Genomic DNA, 20,385 nt, shown 5'->3' with positions numbered 1-20,385 from the left:
AGAATTGAATTTGGGGTGTCAGGATTAAAAGGGTAATATTGTCATCCCTGTACTTGGGGCACATTTCTCTTTGGGTTTTAAGTGTGCCCTTCAGTTGTCAAAGTCAGCTTCTCTGACTCTTACTGAGCGAGTCCTGTACTCTAAACATTCCCATGTCTGCAGAGAGCTGTGCTACTTCTGAGCAGTTGTAACTCCATGGAATAGGGAGAGGGGGAGTCCCCTTTTTTTGTTTGAAGTAGAATTTTTTTTTGGAGGAAAATACTTTGCACTGAAGATGAAGAAGATGAGAAATCCTCTTCTTGTAGCTGCTCTGTGAAATAATTGTGGATATTATTTCCATTTTACTGATAAATAGTTGAGAAGTAAACTGTTGATTTGTTACAGTGTAGGCATCATGTGTGGGCATCATCATTTTCTATACCAAATTGGCCAGCAGAAGCATGTGCAGATGTGGTGTGCATGTTTATGTTTTAAAGAACATAAAGGCAGAAGCAATAGGAAAATTGCAAGCACGCACATGTTCACATGTGTACAACTTTAGAAGGAGAAAAACAGATACACATCCCCTCCCCTCTGGCACAATTTTGAGGGAAATACAAAAAGAAAAAAAAAATCTGACAGTTTTCCATTTCCCCTGACTTTTGGTGGGGTTTGGTTTGGTTATTTTGCGGTACTGGGGTTGAACCCAGGGGCACTTTACCACTGAGCTACATCCCCAGGCCCTTTTACTTAAATTTTGAGATAGGGTCTTGCGAAGTTGCTGAGGCTGGCCTCAATTGCAGTCCTCCTGTTTTAGCCTTCCAGGTAGCTGGAATTACAGGTGCGCATGCCACCTTATAATTTTGTTTCTTTTTCTCTTTTTTTGCACTGCTGGGGGATCCTCCTGCTTACTGGGCAACTGCTCTACTTCTGAACCACATCCGCAGTGCTATGCTCTAGTATTATAATGGCTGACACTTGCCCCAAGTACTTGAGTTGCATCCAGATCTGGAGTGGACCATCTTTAGCTCATCTGGCATTGCCAGTCAGTATGAGGTCCCTGGGATGTGCATCACATTGCTTCAACCTGTGGGAAAGCATCATCATCCTCCCTTACACACTGCCTCACACCCCATGTCCACGCAGAAATGTGCCCACATTGTACTGATGTTTTGACTAGTTTTCTTGTTTGTGGAAAGGATATTCTGGGAGGACTCTTTCTTTACTGCATTCGTTTGAATGTGAACCAGACTGAAGTGATCATTTGAAATCCGGGTCTTCGGGACAAAGTGTGAAAGAGCAGTGGCTTTGTTCTTCTGGGTAGACACTAGGAAGATATCAGCAGCCCCCGTCTATTCCTTGTTCTCTTTTTCCTTAGACCTTTCCCTTTCATCCATATTGTTCTCCTCATCCCAACTTAGGAAGAAACCTTTTCTGCCTGTAAGAGATAAGACTCATGAGAATTTTCTGCTGGGACACACAGAATACTTCTGACCTCCTTGCTCTGCAGGGAACAGCACCTGTAGGAGTAGGGAGACCACTCACTACCTCACTAGCCACGTGCACAAACATTGAGAGGAATGAAAAAGGCCTCTGAACAGCAGGAATAAATGTCAGAGCCCCTGTACCAGAATTCACACACCTTTTTTAGAGGCAGCTAAATCTCCATCACTCAGCTTGGAGCAGAGTTTTAACCAGGCTTCATTCTATCCAGCAGCCTCCTGGCTATGAGAAGAACAAGAGGCTGCTGGGAATAGTTACTTTTTCAGTAGCGAGAAGTAGTAGCTAACCCAAGAAATGATCAGGAAAACCCAAAATAGCCCATGTGAGAAACAGATACAGAGTTCTGCACTTCTCACTAGGGAGAGGTAGCCCTGTCTACCTCATCAAGGGCAGCACTGACCCACACACATCGAGGAAAAAAGACCTCTCCACATCAGGAAGAAAGGTCAGAAACCCCTGTACCAGCATCCATATACTTCACCTTAGAAGCACCTAATCCCATCCCTGTGTAATGACATAATGTGACTCAGGAGGCTGGTGGGAGTGCTTCTGAGAGAGAGTGTCAGCCTCAGACAGTGTCTATGATCACATCTAACCCTTTTCCTGCCTCATTAGAGTGCTCAGTTTTCATCATCATTTTGCCATGCCTGGGGATCAACCATAGGGCCTCATACATGCTAAGCAAGAATTTACCACTTTTGATAAGGCCTCTGCCTGTAATCTTATTTCTTTGATGTCAAAGTTCATTCTTTCATTCTTTTTTTTTTTTTTTTTTAATCTGGGTCTTTGGGACAAAGTGTGAAAGAGCAGTGGCTTTTTTTTTTTTTTTTTTTTTTTTTTGGTGCTGGGGATTGAACCCAGGGCCTTGGGCAGGCAAGGCAAGCACTCTACCAACTGAGCTATATCCCCAACCCCATTCTTTCATTCTTATATGTTCTTTTCTGTAGGAGAAAAGGAAGTATAAAATAATATAAATAATAATCTGAAACCGGGCATAGTACACTTAAATGGCCACTTTCACCCAAATAACTTTCCTTTCAGATGATCTCCAGTTAGTAAGTCAGTAAGATCTTAACTATAGAGGAAAAAGGCAGGAAATGGGCAAGATATTTTCATAGGGCTGACTACTGCACACCTGGCCTCCTTTTTCTCATGAGGTCAACTCACCTGTGAGTGTTCAGTTCACTTGTGCACATGCCCTGTGCTCAGAACCCAACCAGAGACCCCTAAGGATACAGCAGTGTAAAGCATCATCCCTGCTATCTATCAGCCAGCAGTTGAGTTGGAAGTAAGAAGAGCAATATAAGAAACAATAGAAAAAATAAAAAATATAGGGCAGTGATGAGTTCCTGGACTAGTCTACACCATTGGTGTGTAGAGTTGTGAGAAGAGACCTCTGAGAACTGGAGTAGTTGTACATGTCTCCAAGAAGGAAAGACAGGCCTTGACCTGAGACTTGGAAGTTGGGTGGGACATGGTGCAATGACAATGAAGATGCTAGGGAGCAAGAATAGCAGCCACCAAGTCAGCGAGGCAAAAATGCATTCTTGTGACTGGGAGGGTGTGAGCTTCCTGTTGGGTCTTTTTAAGATGATGACATCAGCCTCAGGTGCCCCCTAGACCAGAAGGAGATGAATGGGAAGTGGAAAGCAGGTGCAGGAGTTGGGTATGAACTTGGTTTTGGCACATAGATAATAGTGACCTAATGAAACTGTGTGTATACACACATATACACACAACACATAGTAGGAAGGTAGATAAAATATTTATAGTAAATATGTTATATATTTGTGTGTGTAGCAGATACCATAGAGATATATATGATAGGTGTGTGTGTGTGTGAGTGAGAGACATATGTGTGTATGTATATATTTGTTTTATTTAAAATGTTTACCTTACAAGGGCCTCATTTTGATTTTGATACAGCTGGGGAAAAGGAAGGAACATTTGGGGTATTCAAATTATACCCTCATTTTTCTACTCATTTTTCTCCTTTTTCTTTCTTTTCAGTGAGTCACACCCTTTTGTTTAACCCCTTCCCCATGCCCCTCACAAAACCACCATTTGGAAATTCTCCTGACTTGGTGGTGTGTCCCATCTGTATTTTGCACCATCCTTAGGAAGTGACTCAAACCAGCAGGTGGCAAATCTATTTTTACATTTAAAATAATCAGAAAATCCTCACAGGTGTTAGTCATGCATCTGCAAAAAGCTTTGTAGATGGCAGCAGGAGCACTAAAATTCTCTGAAAATTGGGTTCACTTTTTTCTAAATTTCCCATTTCTGTCCTCATTTATAAATAGCTTCCACAATTAAACCTCTGGAAAGTAATGATGAGTTTACTTACTCCCTTAAGTAAACTTTTCTAAGACTATTAGATAAATGTGTATTTGAACCAAATGAGCACACAAGATTTTTAGTGTTTTGAGTCAGGGGAGCACTGCATGACAGGCTGTCTCTGCCCTGTTGGATGATCTATTTCCACCTCTGCTCTTCATTTCTAGCCTAAACCCACCAAAGGACGAATGCGCATCCACTGTTTGGAGAATGTGGACAAGGCCCTTCAGTTCCTGAAGGAGCAGAGAGTCCATCTTGAGAACATGGGGTCCCATGACATTGTGGATGGAAATCACCGACTAACACTTGGCCTCATCTGGACCATCATCCTTCGCTTCCAGGTAAGGAACTCAGTCTAGGAATGCTGATGATGCTCAGAACTTAGGCTAATCTCACAAGTTCAGGCCTCTTGGTGGAGCTGACCTCTCTATTCCAGAGGGACAAGGCAGGGAGAGCAGGTTAAAACTGCATCTCAGAGTCAGGGGTGTCATATCTGGCCCTCAGGACTGAGTGCTGCCCCTGGAGGCATGTAAAAGCTATTGTATCCTCCTCCCCTCCTGCTCCTGACAGTCTTGGCTCTCCTGTCAAATGGACTCAGTGGTGGGAGTTTCCAGGCTGCATCCCTGTCCACCACTTCCCCAACATCTTGTCTGGTCTCTGACACTTCACTTTGCCAGGTGCAGAGGTATGAGGATGAGGCTGATGCAAGTCTACTAGCAGTAGACGCTGAACTTCACCAAGTGTAGAAGTATTTTAAGTCAGAATGTACTTTCAAGGTCATTTTGACCAAGAAATTTGGAGCCTTGCCCAGGTTTCTGACCCATAAGAGCTCAATATTTCAGGATGAAGCACCTCCAGCCTGAGTCCTGGCTCCTTCTCCAGGTGTATGCTTCCTGCTCAGGCTCTTCAATTAAAGTTTGAAGGGCAGGAACCACTTTTTACCCTGGTGTCAGGTTACTCTGCAAACAAATATACCAACAGTCCTGTCTCCTGGGTGACTGTGCACTCCATGCCTTTCCTTCTTGTTCTGCCCCTTTGATAAAGATCTGATTGATTTTTCTGGGCAAATAAAAACCTCACACAAATGAAAAATCAAGTTAGAGCCGTCTTTGTTTTTCTACTGAAACCAACCTGTGACTAATCCACTAATCCCTTTTCCTCCTCACTTTGCCTAGGATGGGGCTTCAGTTTGCAGTGTTCTGGGTGTGCATGTGTGAGGAGGGGGAAGGAGGCTAAAATGGAGTCACATTCAGAAAGGGCTCCCTGACTGGCTGGTTCCCAAACCTGGCTGATCATCTGCCACCATTGTGAAAGCTTCTTAATAATTCAGATGTTTAGAGCTCAGCCCAGGTGATTCTAATTAAGTAGATCTGAGGAGGGGACCACTGTTGAAGATGACATAGCTTAACAGAGTTAATTGCAATCATCAAGGACATTTTTTTCCCCCAGACACAACTCTCATGTAGTGTCTGACATTTAGTTCCTGAAATATTGAAAATGGAGTGAATGCCATTAAATTCACTTAATTGTTGCTTTCATGTATTATGCCAACAGATATGAAATTAGCAAAACATTCCTTGAGCTTGACCCTGGTTTTGTAGAGCAAAGCATTCTATGTCTATTGCCTTTGACCAATGGTAATCAGAACATGGAAGGGCATTCTGACTGTGGCCTTTCTTGACAGCGGGTCAGTTCCCATGTCAGGGAGCTGGCACACACAGCCCTTTTCAGGATTCTCAGCATGAATTGGGTTGAGTTGTTGGCTAATTAGCTTCCTGCCAGCTTTTCTTTTTCCATACTTCAACCAGTGAATGCTGATACAAATTTTGCCTTTGAGGGAGGTGCGAAGGTTGCCGATGCTAGTGTATGGCCTGTGGTGTTGGTTTCTTACATAACTCAGCCTCTTTCACCTGTTCTACCGATCAGCCAAGGCTCAGCTTCTGCAGTAAAGCATCCTGTATGTCTACAGAGATCTCTCCTTCTCCCTTAAGTCTTAAGCTCCCTGTTCCCAGGACATGTCTTGTACCTATGTAATAGGAATCCATTGATTATTGATGGCAACACAGGTTTTACGCTGCTGTACCTTTAAAGAGAATAAAAGATGGTAAGAGAAACTGGAAGTCTTGAGTTGGTCTAGTCTCAGAAGTAGCTGTCTTCATTTCAGAAGGGTAGCTATAACTTGTTTCTACATGGGCAAATCTGGAAAGAGATGCCCTTTTTCATATAGAAGTGTGAGAAAACTGACAATGTGTAGTGCACACAGTTCTAGCCTGTCTTTCCTTGTGTCACTCAGTGATTGAAGATTACTCTTTCTTGTTCACTTTGCACATGAGCTAATGATTCTAATAAAAGAGTTTGAGGTTTTTGAAAATTCAGACTTCACATTCTTACCATAATTAAAAATAGAGGTTTTTTTCTAAGTACAGTTATTTAAATTTCTAGGTATTTTTCCTAGTTGAAAGTTTATGACATTTACTTTTATTTTTAGATATGTTGTCCTCCTTGTATCTCTTTTGAAAAGAATTCTGGGAGATATTTTTAGATTGAATGGAGGGGGTTTGACAGGAGGTAGGTCAGAGAAGCTTGGGATGGCTAGAGCTGGAAGATGAAAGATAACCTTCTGGGCTGATCCACCCACTTCCAACTCCCATCCCCAATTTAATTATGCTCAGGAAACTACAGGCAAAGGGTAACATCATAACTGGGAGCTGGCTCCTAGCCCAAGAACTGCTATTTACCAGGCCTTTCTATGAGCACTTTCTTTACCTCATTAAGATGCATGGCAGTGCTGTGAGGTAGCTGTTGTGACTGCCATTCCTCAGATGAGGAGTCTGAGGTACTCAGGAGGTAGAGCCTCGATTCACCCAGTTAGTCTGGGTGACTTTGGTGCCAATAAATGAGACTTTATATTGAACATACGCTGTTTATGAGGGGCTTGCAAATGCAAACCATGGGAACACAGCAAAATTTAAGCATTCCCTTTTTCTGAGTAGTACCTGTATTCTCATCAACGAAGCCCCCATATTTATGGGAAAAAATTGTTATGAAAAACCAAACTAAATATGTTTCTGGGCTATGATAAAGTTCTAAGTATGTTGGGAGAACTATTGTGCTAGCTTGTAGTTGGAAAACCAGGTTCTCAGGGGCAGAAACAACTCTTAACTGTGCTAGGAAATAATGCAGGTCGCCATCTTTCCTCCATCCTTATCTCTGTAAAGTATGAAGCCCAGCTCTGGCTAGTGCTTCTGAGCTGAGCCTTTTAGTTTGGGAAGCAGTTTTCATTGACATGTAAGCAAGTAATTTGCAGGGTGAGATTTTGATCCAAAGTTGACTTTCATATAAATGCAGACCTGGTCTTCAGTGGCTGTTAGGCTGCTAACCCACTTATTTGTCAAATTTTTGTTTATAAATCTTAGATCCAGGACATCAGTGTGGAAACAGAAGATAACAAAGAGAAGAAGTCTGCCAAGGATGCCTTGCTGCTGTGGTGCCAGATGAAGACAGCTGGGTGAGTGAATGCAAAGGGCATCGGGGCTGCTTCTTCCATGACAGAGTTCTGCTTTAGTCCTCACTTATAAGGTGCTGACAAGTGTCTTTTCCATGGCTTCCATTGAAGAGGCTTGTTAACACATAAGCAGTTACTATGTTGACATTTCAGCTAGCTTTTGGAATGGAAGGAGTTCTGATTTATAGTTTGAACCTGTCATTTTTCTTCGATCAGAGGCATTCACTTTTTTAAAGGATGCTCCAAAGACCATTATATTTTGAATTTTAAAATCCTGGAAGCATTATTAAGAATCACACCCACTGTATTTTTAAAATGCTTTTGAAAGTTTTCTTCTCCCTTTAACTTCTGCTGTTTGGGGGAGCTTTGCTCAGTAAACTTGAGAGTAATCTTTATGTCCCAGTTTTCCTTTCTTTTATTCTTTCACTGAAATTTTAGTGAAGATAATTTTAGAGAACTGCATCTCTTTTGTTGGTCACCAAAGTTTTCTGGGCTCAGCTGATACTAAATCTACAAAGTTATCATCAAAGTATTTTAGTCATATGTTTTTTTGTTGTTGTTTTTTTTAGTCATATGTTCTTAATGAGAATTGATTTTATATCAGGTAAATTGGAGAGTTACTCTCAACACTACATGTACCTATAACTAATGAATATGAAGTATGGAAACTGTGAAGAGCTTAGGACCTAATAAGCGGGTCAAGTCAGATAATGATTCTTTAATCAACTATAGGTAACAACCTTATTAATAACCAGAATGGTATAGAATAGCTTGTTGGGGATAAGGTTCAAACATAGGCAAATTTTTAAGGAAGGTACTTAACTGTATATAAAACTTCATACAACTAAGTGATATAAGGGAAAAAGAAAAGCTGAGTATCACATGAAGAGGTAGCCCCATCTGCCTTGTATCCCAGAGTGATGTGAATATTCGGTTCCCAGTGACTGCTGGTCCTGGTATCTTACTATGTAGAGTAGAAAGCCAAAGGAAGCAAGAGGCCTCAGCCATATCTCTAGTTATGGTCATTTTTTCCAAAGTAAGAGTAGTGCCTTAAATCTAGGGCACAACACAGTTCGTGCCTTTTGAGAGATTGAATTACCAAGCAGGAGAAGCCACATAAGATATATATTTTATTTTTATTTTATAGCGAACTGAAGTTGACATAATTGACTTTAATGATAGGTATTATCTTGGATTTTACAGTGCTTAGCAAACATTTTTTTTTTCATTTTTGCAGCACGAGGGATTGAATCCAGGGGTGCTCTGTCACTGAGCTATACCCCCACCCTTTTTAATTTTTTATTTTGAGACAAAGTTTCCTCCCTAAATTGCCCAGGCTAGCATCAAACTTCTTGAATTTTAAAATCCTGGAAGCATTGTTAAGAATCACACCAATTATATTTTTTAAATGTTGTTGAAAGTTTTCTTGTAATTCTCCTGTCTTGGCCTCCTAAATTGCTGGGATTATAGACGTGTACCAGTGTGCCCAGCTACAAACACATTTTTAACACTGCATTTAGCAAAAGTATAAATCTTTATGTGGTAATTCTGTTGCTTTTCTCTTGTGCTTTGTCCTTGGCAGGTACCCCAATGTCAACATTCACAATTTCACCACTAGCTGGAGAGATGGCATGGCCTTCAATGCACTGATACACAAACACCGGTAAGTCTAAAGAAATCATGCTAACAATGTGGGATAGAATATTGCTGTTCTTCTATAGTAGATCTTGGTGGCTTATGATTTTCAAGTCCATTGCCTTAGATGTTATACCACAGTGGAAATTTGTGCATTCCATGTGAGGAAAAAATGGGAGAATAAATAAATTATCCAAAACAAAATAAGCAAGTTTTAACACATTATCTTTCATTCTCTTAATATATTCTACAAATGTTTATTCAAAAATCAGGTGTCATTGTTAAATAATTACATAATTTTGTAGTTTTACTACACTAAGTGGTTATTTTAACATTTTTTTGGAGTAATGATCAAGTCTCATTAGTCACATGATTTGCTTCCAAGCCATGATTTTTGTTATATTTGGCTGTTGTTGTTTGTTCTATGTAGTCCTGATCTGATAGATTTTGATAAACTGAAGAAATCCAATGCACACTACAATCTGCAGAATGCATTTAACCTGGCAGAGCAACATCTTGGCCTCACTAAACTGCTGGACCCTGAAGGTAAGGACTCAAGGAATGAAAGGTAGGATTTTAGCAGCAAAGCTTTAATATAAAATCTGTCTTGTGTCTGTACCTTTTATTCATAAAGTATGCTTAGATATCAAAGAAAGGGGATCTTAATTTTGTGGAAATTTAAATAGTCTGAAGGAGAAGGTGTGCTAGGCAGAGGGAAGCAGGTGAGTTTGAGCACTGTGGATCTAGTGGGAATGGTGGTTAGGCTGACAATAAGTGAATACCGCAGGAAGGGTTGGGTGCCCCACAAGCTCATGTCTTTAGAGATTGTTCAGCAGGCAGTGGGGAGTCCTTGCAGGGTGTTAGTGCCCGTGTTCATGGTACATAACCTGGCATAGATATTCAGTGATTGCTTGCTTATTGACATTCACCTGAAGGTGGATGCTTTGGGATGGTTGGAGACTGAAAAATGGGCTGAGCGTTGTTTGCTTGTGAGCAAATAACTTATAAATGAGGAAAGTGCATCTAGGAAAGGGAATATGGGTAGAAGCAGCCGCAGCACTGAAAGTTTTTTTCTTACGGCTGACTGCATCCCATTCTCCTCATGAACTAACTATTCTGCTCTGGGGCTCTCTGTAGTAGCCCGAAGCCCCACTGCAGGTGACACAGCTGGCCTGTGTGGGACAGTCCACAAAATCCGAATTCCAGGTTTTATTTCAATGTGGTCTCTCCGAACAGTGTTTTCTGATTTTGGAAAACATTTAAAACATATAAGGATTTGTTTGTAGTGCTGGAGCTTTATATATTCTCTTAGCTGTGAGCAAGTATTGGTGAAACTATGTGTATATGAGTGAAAGTTTAAAGTTCTTATAAATATACAACAGGAAGTTTAACTCCCCAAGGGCAAATTGAGGTCATGAGGCTGCCAGGCTGGTTTGCTGCTATTTTCCAGTGCATCAGATTCGCTGGTATGTTCTCCACAGGAAGCTAAGATAAAATTATGTTTGTGCTAACCCATTAAATGATTTCTGAATATAAACAGAAAAGTAAAATTCTTTCAGTCATGATAAATCTTCATGCTTTAACCCCTAAGGGAGACTTGCCTTAGCCCTTTGTGCTTTTACAAAGAATCTCTTTTTTTTTCCTGTCACACTGACAAATGTTTCATTAACTACTTCTTTAATTTTTCTAATGATCAACCAGTATAAAAAGGGGATTGATATTTCTCAGATCACAAAGACAGATGCTAAAAATGGCAGTTGATATGGTCCTGTGGGTTGATATATTTTTTGTTACTGGGAATTGACCTCAGGGGTGCTTAATCACTGAGCAACATCCTCAGCCCTTCTTTGTATTTTATTTAAAGACAGGGTCTTGCTAAGTTGCTTAGGGCCTGGGTAAGTTGCTGAGGCTAACTTTGAACTTGTGATCCTCCTGCCTCATCTTCCCAAGCCACTGGGTTACAGGCATGTGTATTTTGTCTTTATTATTAGTTGTCCAGTGCCTCAAAGATTATCAGTTAAAATATACTTGTAGACCAACTAAAAAAAGAATTTTTTTTTGCCTGTTCAGTCCTTTCAGTTATATCAGCATTTTATGTTTATTAAATTATATACATGCCTGACATTTTATTCAGGCTAGCCTTTAGTTCTCTCCTCTCTGGGCACCTTTGGTGGGGCTGAGCAGACCCAGGAGCCCTCAGGGGAGAACAGTACCTGTGATCTGGTGGTTACTGTCATTGGCTGCTGTGTTGACCTTGGACTGGGAGTGTCCCAGCCCTGTGCCCTAGGTGTTCTCATGTTTAAAACAAGAGAAACAATCTCACTTCACACAGGCTGTTTGGAGAATAAAAATTAAAGTATACGTATGAGTGTATTTTGAAGAAGCGCCTGATGCATCTTCTCAGAGCTATCCTGTGTGTTCTGTACTCAGTCTGACCCAGGCTAGTGCTGCCCTCAATACTGCCATACTAAAGACTTGACATATTCATCCATTTGCTTCCTCACTCAGTAAATATTTACTGACTACCTACTTTGTGCAGGGGTAACACACTAGGAATTTGGGAGGTGGAGTGACATAAGGGGCTAAGGCAGGGTAATCTTACCCTTGGGGAATGAGTCTTGGAGGCAAAGAATAAAAATAATACCTGGCAGAAAGTGGACTAGGTGCCCATATATGCAGTCCTAAGGGAGAAGAGAGAGAGAATAATTCCAGCTGTGGAAATCAGGAATGGCTGTATTGATTGGAATTATAACTTTTGAGCTGGATCTTGAAGGATAATAAGAAATGATGGGAGAGGAAGGCCGTTTCAGGCAAAGGGAAGTTAAGAAAAGAAGGCATTTTGGATTTTATTTTATTTTTTATTTTTTTTTTGGTGTGTGTGTGTGTGTGTGTAGGGTCAGGTTTAGTTTGAATATATAGTCCCTGAGAAGAAATAGGCTCTAGAATTTAGAAATGTCTAGAACAATGCTTGGCACTTAGAAAAGACTTGATAAATATTTGAGGGATGGATTGATGAAATAAAAAGGGGGGGCACTTGCCTAGAATGTGTGAGGCACTGGGTTTGATTCTCAGCACCACATATAAATAAATGAATAAAATAAAGGTCCATCAACATCTTAAAAATTTTTTTAAATAAATAAATAAAAAGACAAGGAAAGTTTCAACCAGATTCTGAAGGACTAAAGGGCTTATACTATAATCTTTACACTTAATGGCATTTTTGAGCTAGGAGAAAATGTGTTCACAGCCGTGCGTCTGGAAGAACGGTCTAGGTGCACCGTGTGCAATGAGTGGGGTAACAGAGAAACCCAGCGAGGGAGCCACTGTTTCAGGTTTGATTCTATGATAGCAGGGATTCTGTGGCTAACTGGATATGGGTAACAAGGAAACAAAGATGTCTAGACTGAGTGACTTGGAGAGATTCTGGTGTCATGGCAGAGATGAGAACTCAAGAACCACAAACTCAGTTTGCTGGCAAGGGTTGGGAGTGTGTGATAAGGCAGGGAGCCAAACACAGTATGTAGAAGGCATTTTATGAATATTTGTATCATGTTATAAATCAGTCAATCATATGGCTTCATCCTCATTATCCTCATAATAATATAGCAATGACAGAACTCTCAAGTGTAAAGAAAGGAAGGTGCTGGGCAGTTCAGTCTAGTCACACAGCTGTTCAGGTTGTTACTGCTGCGTGGATAGCAACATCATGAGTAGCACTCTGAAAAGAGTCTTCTCTGGATTACAGATATCAGTGTGGACCACCCTGATGAGAAATCCATTATCACTTATGTGGTAACTTATTACCACTACTTCTCTAAAATGAAGGCCTTGGCTGTTGAAGGAAAACGAATTGGAAAGGTAAGATCACACAAGTTTTCTAAGTTGTGATGCACAATTCAAATCTGAGTTTTCCTGTCTTGCCACCTAGTACCTTATTTCTCTATGAGCTCATCATGATTGTGATTGCAAACCCAGTAACTCAAGGCAGGTAAGTGAGCAGAAACTTCTTCCTGAAGGGCAATGAGAGGTGGGAGTGGGTGTGATGGCTGAAAGATCTAGGAAGGGAGCCCCAGACACAAACACTCTTCCCCTCAACATTTCCAGAAAATTGGGTATCTAAAGTCTGATAGAGTCTGTTAATGTGATGACCTTGAAATCCTGCTGACCACAATAGAAAAGGCTTATGCTTTTTACTTCCCATGTGGCTAATGTTCACCTGCCATATTTTTTCAAAACACCTGAGATCCGATGACATTGTCCTCCCAGTGCAATGAAACAAAATTCATGGGACAGGATCAAACCCTTTTTGCTTCTCTAGGAATTTTTGTAGGTTGGACTGTAGAAGTCATTCTGAATCTTTTCCCTGAGGGTTGGGAGGTTACAGAACCAATTGCAGTTGAGTTAAGTGGTCATTGCTCACAAATAATAGCCACTGTCTGGCTGACTATTAGCAAATGGTTCCTTGAATTAAAATGCTTGTGCCAGAGCATCACAGAACCATTTCAAAGCCAGTCATTGAGTGTGCACATGCTCATTGTAGGCTTACAATCATGTTTTCCTTGCATGGTGATAGAATCTTGATATTTAGTTTTTCTAACTCTTGTTTATAGGTGCTTGACAATGCTATTGAAACAGAAAAAATGATTGAAAAATATGAATCACTTGCCTCAGACCTTCTGGAGTGGATTGAACAAACCATCATTATTCTGAACAATCGCAAATTTGCCAATTCACTGGTTGGGGTTCAACAACAGCTTCAGGCATTCAACACTTACCGCACCGTGGAGAAACCACCCAAGTAAGATGCATATTGTCATGTATTACCATTAACATGGCAGGAGAGATTATAGCATCCAGTAGACCCCCATTTTCTGACTTCTGTGATCTCATCTCTTAACTGAGTACCTCTCAAATGCCCTTTCTCCCTTCCATTTGCTTCTGTGTTGCTGAGATTTATTGTAAATCATGCCTTCCCCTTGAGCCCTGTCTAGCAGAAATGTGCCCTTGACATACAGAATATGTGAGACTCTTAAGAGCTGATACAGGTCCTCAGTCCCTACTCCAAAACCCTTCTGCCAAATGTCTTTTAAAACACCATATTGTGGGGGTTTTAGAAAAGTAGCACTGTGTATATGTTGTGTAGTATAAAACCTAAGGTGTATCTGAGAGAGTAACCTATAGTTAGCCTACTAAATCTGTAACACAATATATAAACATTAGTATCATGTTAAATAAAGGAGGATAGTCAGTGGCAACATGCCTTTAATCCCAGCAGTTTAGGAGGCTGAGGCAGGAGGATCATAAGTTCAAAGCTAGCCTCAGCAAAAGCAAGGCACTAAGCAACTCAGTGAGATCCTGTCTCTAAATAAAATTCAAAATAGGGCTGGGGATGTGGTACAGTAGTCGAGAGCCCCTGAGTTCAATCCCCAGGACCCCCCCTGCAAAAAAAAAAAAAAATCCAGTAAATCATTTCATATCCTTTCACATCATAACAGTTTTGACTTTTCATATATATAAAGTTTACAATTTTCAAGTAAGGATTGTGAATTTTATCTCTTGTTTACTCTAGTTCTGAAGTCATTCACTTTTCTGTAAACTCTGTTGTAAATTTCTGGGACCCATTGAAAATATTTGGAAGACATATAAAATAATCCTAGTTAAGTGCATTCACTGGGCTCTCTGAATCAAATAAGTCCACTGTGCAGGACTTAATCTTGATTGATATGATTAATAAAAGAGTACAGTATGCCCTTGATACCTTCAAATATAAATCCCAGCAACAGCAAGCAACCACAAAACAAAAGAAAGAACAGAACCTCCACAGTTTGGCATATTCCAAGGTTTGTAAGGACCAACAGCTAACCCAGTCCACTGCTGTCTAACACACATTTCACATAAATCAGACCAGAGAGAAATAGCTTTTAAAATTGTGTGACTGTGTGAAATGTGTTTTTCCTTTAGTAACAAATGAATTTTCCCTCTTGAAAGAACAAATTCACTGAATCATGTTAATCGCTATTTTTTCTGTGCTTAGATTTACTGAGAAGGGGAACTTGGAAGTGCTGCTTTTCACTATTCAGAGCAAGATGCGGGCCAACAATCAGAAGGTCTACATGCCCCGAGAGGGGAAGCTCATCTCTGATATCAATAAGGTAAAACATCCATTCAGTCCCTTGTTGGCCTGAGCTCTTACAAGCTTCAGGTTCTGTCTTTTAGTCTTGGTGTCTTAGTGGGCAGGAGAATGGAAGGGTCTCTCGCTGCCTGCTGAACTGATGAATGCCAGGTGTGGCAGAGGGTCCAGTGATTATTTGTTGTAGGCCCATCTATTGGAGTTTTAGGGGCAGTGTCAGATTTTATCAAACCAGCCTTAGTCTAGGCCATTTACTTTGTTACTCAGAAGTTTATCCCTCATTTGTCTGAAGCAATCAACTCAAACATCTTCACATTATACAAAGGAGAACTTAAAACTTTATTTCATGTATTTGAACCTAGAGGTTGTGGGCTTGAGATGTTGGCTCCTTCCATCAGAGAGGCAGATAAACAGTTTTCTATTATTGTGTATACAATTATGTCTGCAGTTATAGAATTTCACAGTGGGAAATTAGAAAACTCCAAAACTCTACTTAGTTGTACACACTTAAATTTCTTTGGAATGTTTGGATCTTTTTTATTTTTTTTTTAATGTGAATAAGACACATTATAGAGATGAATTTAATGTGGACAATGGGTCAGGATTTTGAAACAAATATTCAGACTTAGGAATTTTTTTAAAGTAGCACAAGATGGAGTAAATGAGTGATTCATAACACGATTTTGTTCTGAGAAAAATAATTTATCTTTTTTATGTGATCAGAGCTATTTAAGATAATTACTTTGTTTCCTTTTTTAAAAATAAGAGATTTGTAATTTAATTGTATTCACCCCATATCTGTACTGTTTCATATTCCAAGTACAATACAGGATCTTTAAGTTTCCTTAGGGGCAGGTGTCCCAGGAGGCTACACCAAGAGAGGAGTAATTTTTTTCTCAAGGCTTAAGAGTCTGTTAGGGTGAGAATGATAATTTCCCTTTCAAGTTCTTGGGTCATTTTAAGAAATACTAGCTGTTGGCTGTAGACCAAAAAAAAAAAAAAAATGTCTTGAACATTGCAGGAAACCATTCTTTTTTTCAATTCTCCAGGCCTGGGAAAGACTGGAAAAAGCGGAACATGAAAGAGAACTGGCACTGCGCAACGAGCTCATAAGACAGGAGAAACTGGAACAGCTAGCCCGCAGATTTGACCGCAAGGCAGCTATGAGGGAGACTTGGCTGAGCGAAAACCAGCGTCTGGTGTCTCAGGTTCTGCTCTCAATGTTATTAACAAAACCATTCCTGGGATAGTCTAGAAATGTTGACTGTCTCCAGAGGTCCAGGACTGTAGGACAGCTGCTCATTGGCTCTCAAGTATTAGGAAGTGACCATCTAGCCATCTTGCTCACTTCCCATGAAGATGATGTTTATAATTTCCAGTATACTTTCCTTTTCTATTTATCTAACTCATAGAAACAGCTCACAGGGTTTGTTTAAAGCTGATGTGTGTGTGTGTGTGTGCGCGTGCGTGCGTGTGTGCGCGCGCGCCAGCCATTCACATTTACACGAAAGGTTTTTAAATGCCCCCCTTTTCTTCAGTCTGACCAACCAGCTTCAAGGCAGTAAAGTGAGGCTGGTCGTTAAATAAATAAAAGTGTCTTTCATTTTCTTGGTTTGACATAAACTACCACCTGCTCTAGTCTCTTATGTTAGGTGGTAAGTATGAGCTGGAACCTCTTTCAAAAGAGAAGTTGTTGATTGGTTTTGGAGAGGCATCTGAGCTCTGGCAGGGAGTTTTAAGATACCTAAAGAGGACAGAAAGCATTGGGAGACTAAGGATTTGACTCTGTTCTGTTTCTTTTGTTGTTGTTTGGATGACTTATTTTGTGTTTCTTTTCATTCCATTTCTCTGTAGGACAACTTTGGATTTGACCTTCCTGCAGTTGAGGCTGCCACAAAAAAGCACGAGGCCATTGAGACAGACATTGCCGCATATGAGGAGCGTGTGCAGGCTGTGGTGGCTGTGGCCAGGGAGCTCGAGGCAGAGAACTACCATGATATCAAGCGTATCACAGCAAGGAAGGACAATGTCATCCGGCTCTGGGAATACCTGCTGGAACTGCTCAAGGCCCGGAGACAGCGTCTCGAGATGAACCTGGGACTACAGAAGATATTCCAGGAAATGCTCTACATTATGGACTGGATGGATGAGATGAAGGTAATACTTGACTGAAAGCCAGTGAGATTAGAGCCAAAAAGATGAAGCATGTCTTTCTTTTGTTGGAACCACCCACTAGTCCCTCATATGCTTGTATCTTATGTCTATTGTTCACTCTGTAAAGCCAGAGTGGGCCACACTACCCATGGGTAGATGATCAGTTCACAAGTTAAATGAGATGGGGGTATGAAACCATTGTCACAAAAACCACCTAGTGGTCTGTTACTGTGACTTACATATATTCCAGTGTTAAGAATCAATCAAGTTGTCATTTAATTCTTAAGTTGAACTAGCTTTCAGTCCCATTGATTTTTTTTTTTTTCTATGCATGAATGATAACTGCTTTGGGGAGGTAATGTGGGCACAGTTTGGACAGAATATGGGCCAGGAAGCTGGAGTTCAGATTGTGAATGCTGGAGTTGCCCAGTCTCTTTTGTACTTCCTTTGTCTATGAGTGGAGCTCGTTCTTACTGTGTACCTCATCTGGTAAAGTAGGAGTGTGGTAATATATATACAGGTTGTAAGATGGGACTGGATGGTTGTGCTGATCAGCTTTTCTTCTCTGTGACCAAAGTACTTGACAATAACAACTTACAGGAGGAAAGGTTTATTTTGGTTCACAGTTTCAGTCCATGGTCAGCCAGCTCCATTACTCTGGGCCTAAGATAAGGCAGAATATCGTGGTGGAAGGGCTTTCACTTAGGAAAGCTGCTGGCTTCATAGCAGCCAGGAAGCCAAGAGAAGGGGTGAGTGCAAGGGACCAGGGAAGTGGGGGACAGGCCAGGGAGAAGATAAGCTCTTCCAGGGCACACCCCCAGTGACCTACTTATTCCAACTACCTCCCAGTAGTCCCTCCAGCTGTCAGTAGAGTAGTCACTGAGTCAGAGCCCTCAGGATCCATTCATTGCCTAAAAGCCCCACTTCACAGCATTAAGGACCATGCTTTCAACACGGAGCTTTTAGGGGGCTTTCCAGATTAAAACCATAACTGTGGTAATGACTATTAATGCTGATTTGTATGTCTCCTTCCATTAGTGACAAATCTAAGCAGAGAGTTCCAAGCTTTCCCCTACCCATTTAAGAGACCTGCCATTGTGCCAAAGTCTCATGGCTTACTAGTGTCCTCTGCTTCAAGCCACGGAATGCTCATCCACGTCAAGCAGTTCTCCACCAGGGAGGCGTTTACCCTTGTAGACAGACTAAAAGGAGAGCAGTTTTTAAAAAGTCCTGTGAAGCCTCCTTTTTCAGCACACTGTCTTCCCAAACTTGACCTTATGCAGGAGATTGCCGTCTAGAATGTCATCCCTCATCTCTTGCTTGCCTCTTGCACTGTTCTGGCAGAGGGGCAAGGTCACCTGATACCATCAGTTTTCCCCCACCTATTATCCCAGATTTATAATGTTCTCCTCTCAGGTATGGTCTATCTTGACCTCTTAAAATAGAAATGTTCATAAAATGTAGCAAAAGAGGTGCTACATAAATCACAATGCATATCATAATTTCAGGTTGTGTCAGAGACTTCCTCAGAAATGTAAAGTAGAAATACCATCTGGAGAGAGGATGAGAATATATAGGATAAGTGAAGGAAAGTACTTTGGCTGATTGATGGAAGAAACAAAATTAAATGCTAGAGGGTTTAAATTTAAGCCCCAGACCTTGTTTGGGATCTACCAAACATGATAGCCACCTGAGCCCACTCTTCTTATTTGGTTAAAGATGTGACTTGTTAACTTTTCTGCTAGATTCTTCTCTCACTGATTGTATGAGTATCATGGAGACATATCAGTAAGCTCTTCGGGTAGGAGACTCATTTACTCAAGGGGTCAACAACTTTTATAAGAGATTTCTTTAAACTCTGATGTGAACAAATCTGTTACCTTTATCTTTTCCTTCTTTTTTTAAATATATATATTTTTTTTAGTTTTGATGTACACAGCTCCTTCCTTCCTTCCTTCCTTTTTATGTGGTGCTGAGGATCAAACTAGTGCCTCATACACGTGAGGCAAGTGCTCTGCCACTGAGCCATAATCCCAGCCCTGTCTTTTCCTTCTTGAGTAGTATTGGTGTAGCACTGTCTCTCTTGAAGTCTCAGTTTACATTTTAGAATTCTCCGTACAGGTCCCCACCCGTCTCTCTGTCTGTGCCTGGTGTGGGTCTGGCCTCTTTTCTTCCAAGGTAGATGGAAGAAAAGATTGGCTTATTATGTCTTATTGTATCTCTCTTGATGCTAGCTTTTGGGTTCACTGTGCTTGAGCTTGGTTTGTTCACCATCATCTTCCCCTAAATTTGGGGGTCCATGGCGAGCCAAAGGGAAACTATGACTTGGTTTTGCTGGCTCTCTGCTTGCCAAAGATGATGTGATGCTGAAGTCAGGGTTGTTAACAATTTCTTCTCTGTTGCCTCTTGTGCCCAGGTGCTATTATTGTCTCAAGACTATGGCAAACATTTGCTTGGTGTGGAAGACCTGTTACAGAAACATGCTCTAGTAGAAGCTGACATTGGAATCCAGGCAGAGCGTGTGAGAGGCGTCAATGCCTCCGCCCAGAAGTTTGCAACAGATGGGGAAGGTAAGAATGGACCTGTCCACACATCTCCTAGATACCAGAGACCTGTATTTATAGGAGTACATAAGTTGTATATGGCAATGGAACTTTGAAGTTACCCTACTATTGTAGGTTCTTGGTGGGTTTGTTCTCATCTTGTCATGAGGTGCAGTGCAGTGACCTTCTGAGTGCTTTAACTCTGTCTCATTTTTCTGAATTAAGTATTTTTTCCTTAAATACTCAAATGTTGCTTGGTTTTGAGTGGCTTGACATTTGGCAATGAAATTGCCAGACCACACAAAGTACCGATGTGCACCAACAACCTGGTGTGACTGCCCCCATAGTGCCTGATTTCACACCTGGTCACATTTTCTGTTTAAAGGATGTTTAGAAAGATTTGCCTTTGCTGCTTTTATGTTTCTAGAAAAAACTAAGTGCTACTGCCTTCTTTCATCTGTTTCATATGCTTTCTTGTACATAAATGGTCAGTTTGTCCACAGTTGGGTCAAAAGAACAATGTGTATCATTGTCCACACTCTTGTTCCAGTCAAGCACCCAGAAGGGGCTCCATTGCTTACTCACACAGTCCTGCCCTT

The 20,385-nt window shown here is 41.0% G+C and overlaps 1 protein-coding gene across 3 annotated transcripts in view; it reads left to right on the top strand.

Moving 5' to 3' along the window:
* The window catches only part of Sptbn1 (spectrin beta, non-erythrocytic 1), a 198,349-nt gene that overhangs the window by 137,676 nt on the left and 40,288 nt on the right, over positions 1–20,385 (top strand). For all 3 annotated transcript variants that reach the window (XM_046423981.2, XM_058573111.1, XM_046423990.2), the window contains 10 exons: positions 3,987–4,160; positions 7,236–7,327; positions 8,907–8,987; positions 9,390–9,505; positions 12,705–12,817; positions 13,570–13,757; positions 14,994–15,111; positions 16,139–16,297; positions 16,944–17,246; positions 19,660–19,813. In XM_046423981.2, the coding sequence (XP_046279937.1) occupies positions 3,987–4,160; positions 7,236–7,327; positions 8,907–8,987; positions 9,390–9,505; positions 12,705–12,817; positions 13,570–13,757; positions 14,994–15,111; positions 16,139–16,297; positions 16,944–17,246; positions 19,660–19,813 (1,498 nt within the window). The remainder of the gene's footprint in view (positions 1–3,986; positions 4,161–7,235; positions 7,328–8,906; positions 8,988–9,389; positions 9,506–12,704; positions 12,818–13,569; positions 13,758–14,993; positions 15,112–16,138; positions 16,298–16,943; positions 17,247–19,659; positions 19,814–20,385) is intronic.

The sequence above is a fragment of the Marmota monax genome, unplaced genomic scaffold, assembly GCF_021218885.2.
Source record: "Marmota monax isolate L192 unplaced genomic scaffold, Marmota_monax_Labrador192_F-V1.1 WCK01_AAM20220418_F8-fsc00015, whole genome shotgun sequence".
NCBI lineage: Eukaryota > Metazoa > Chordata > Mammalia > Rodentia > Sciuridae > Marmota > Marmota monax.
Note: the sequence above shows the minus strand (reverse complement) of the source record. Positions and strands in the feature narration are given on the sequence as shown.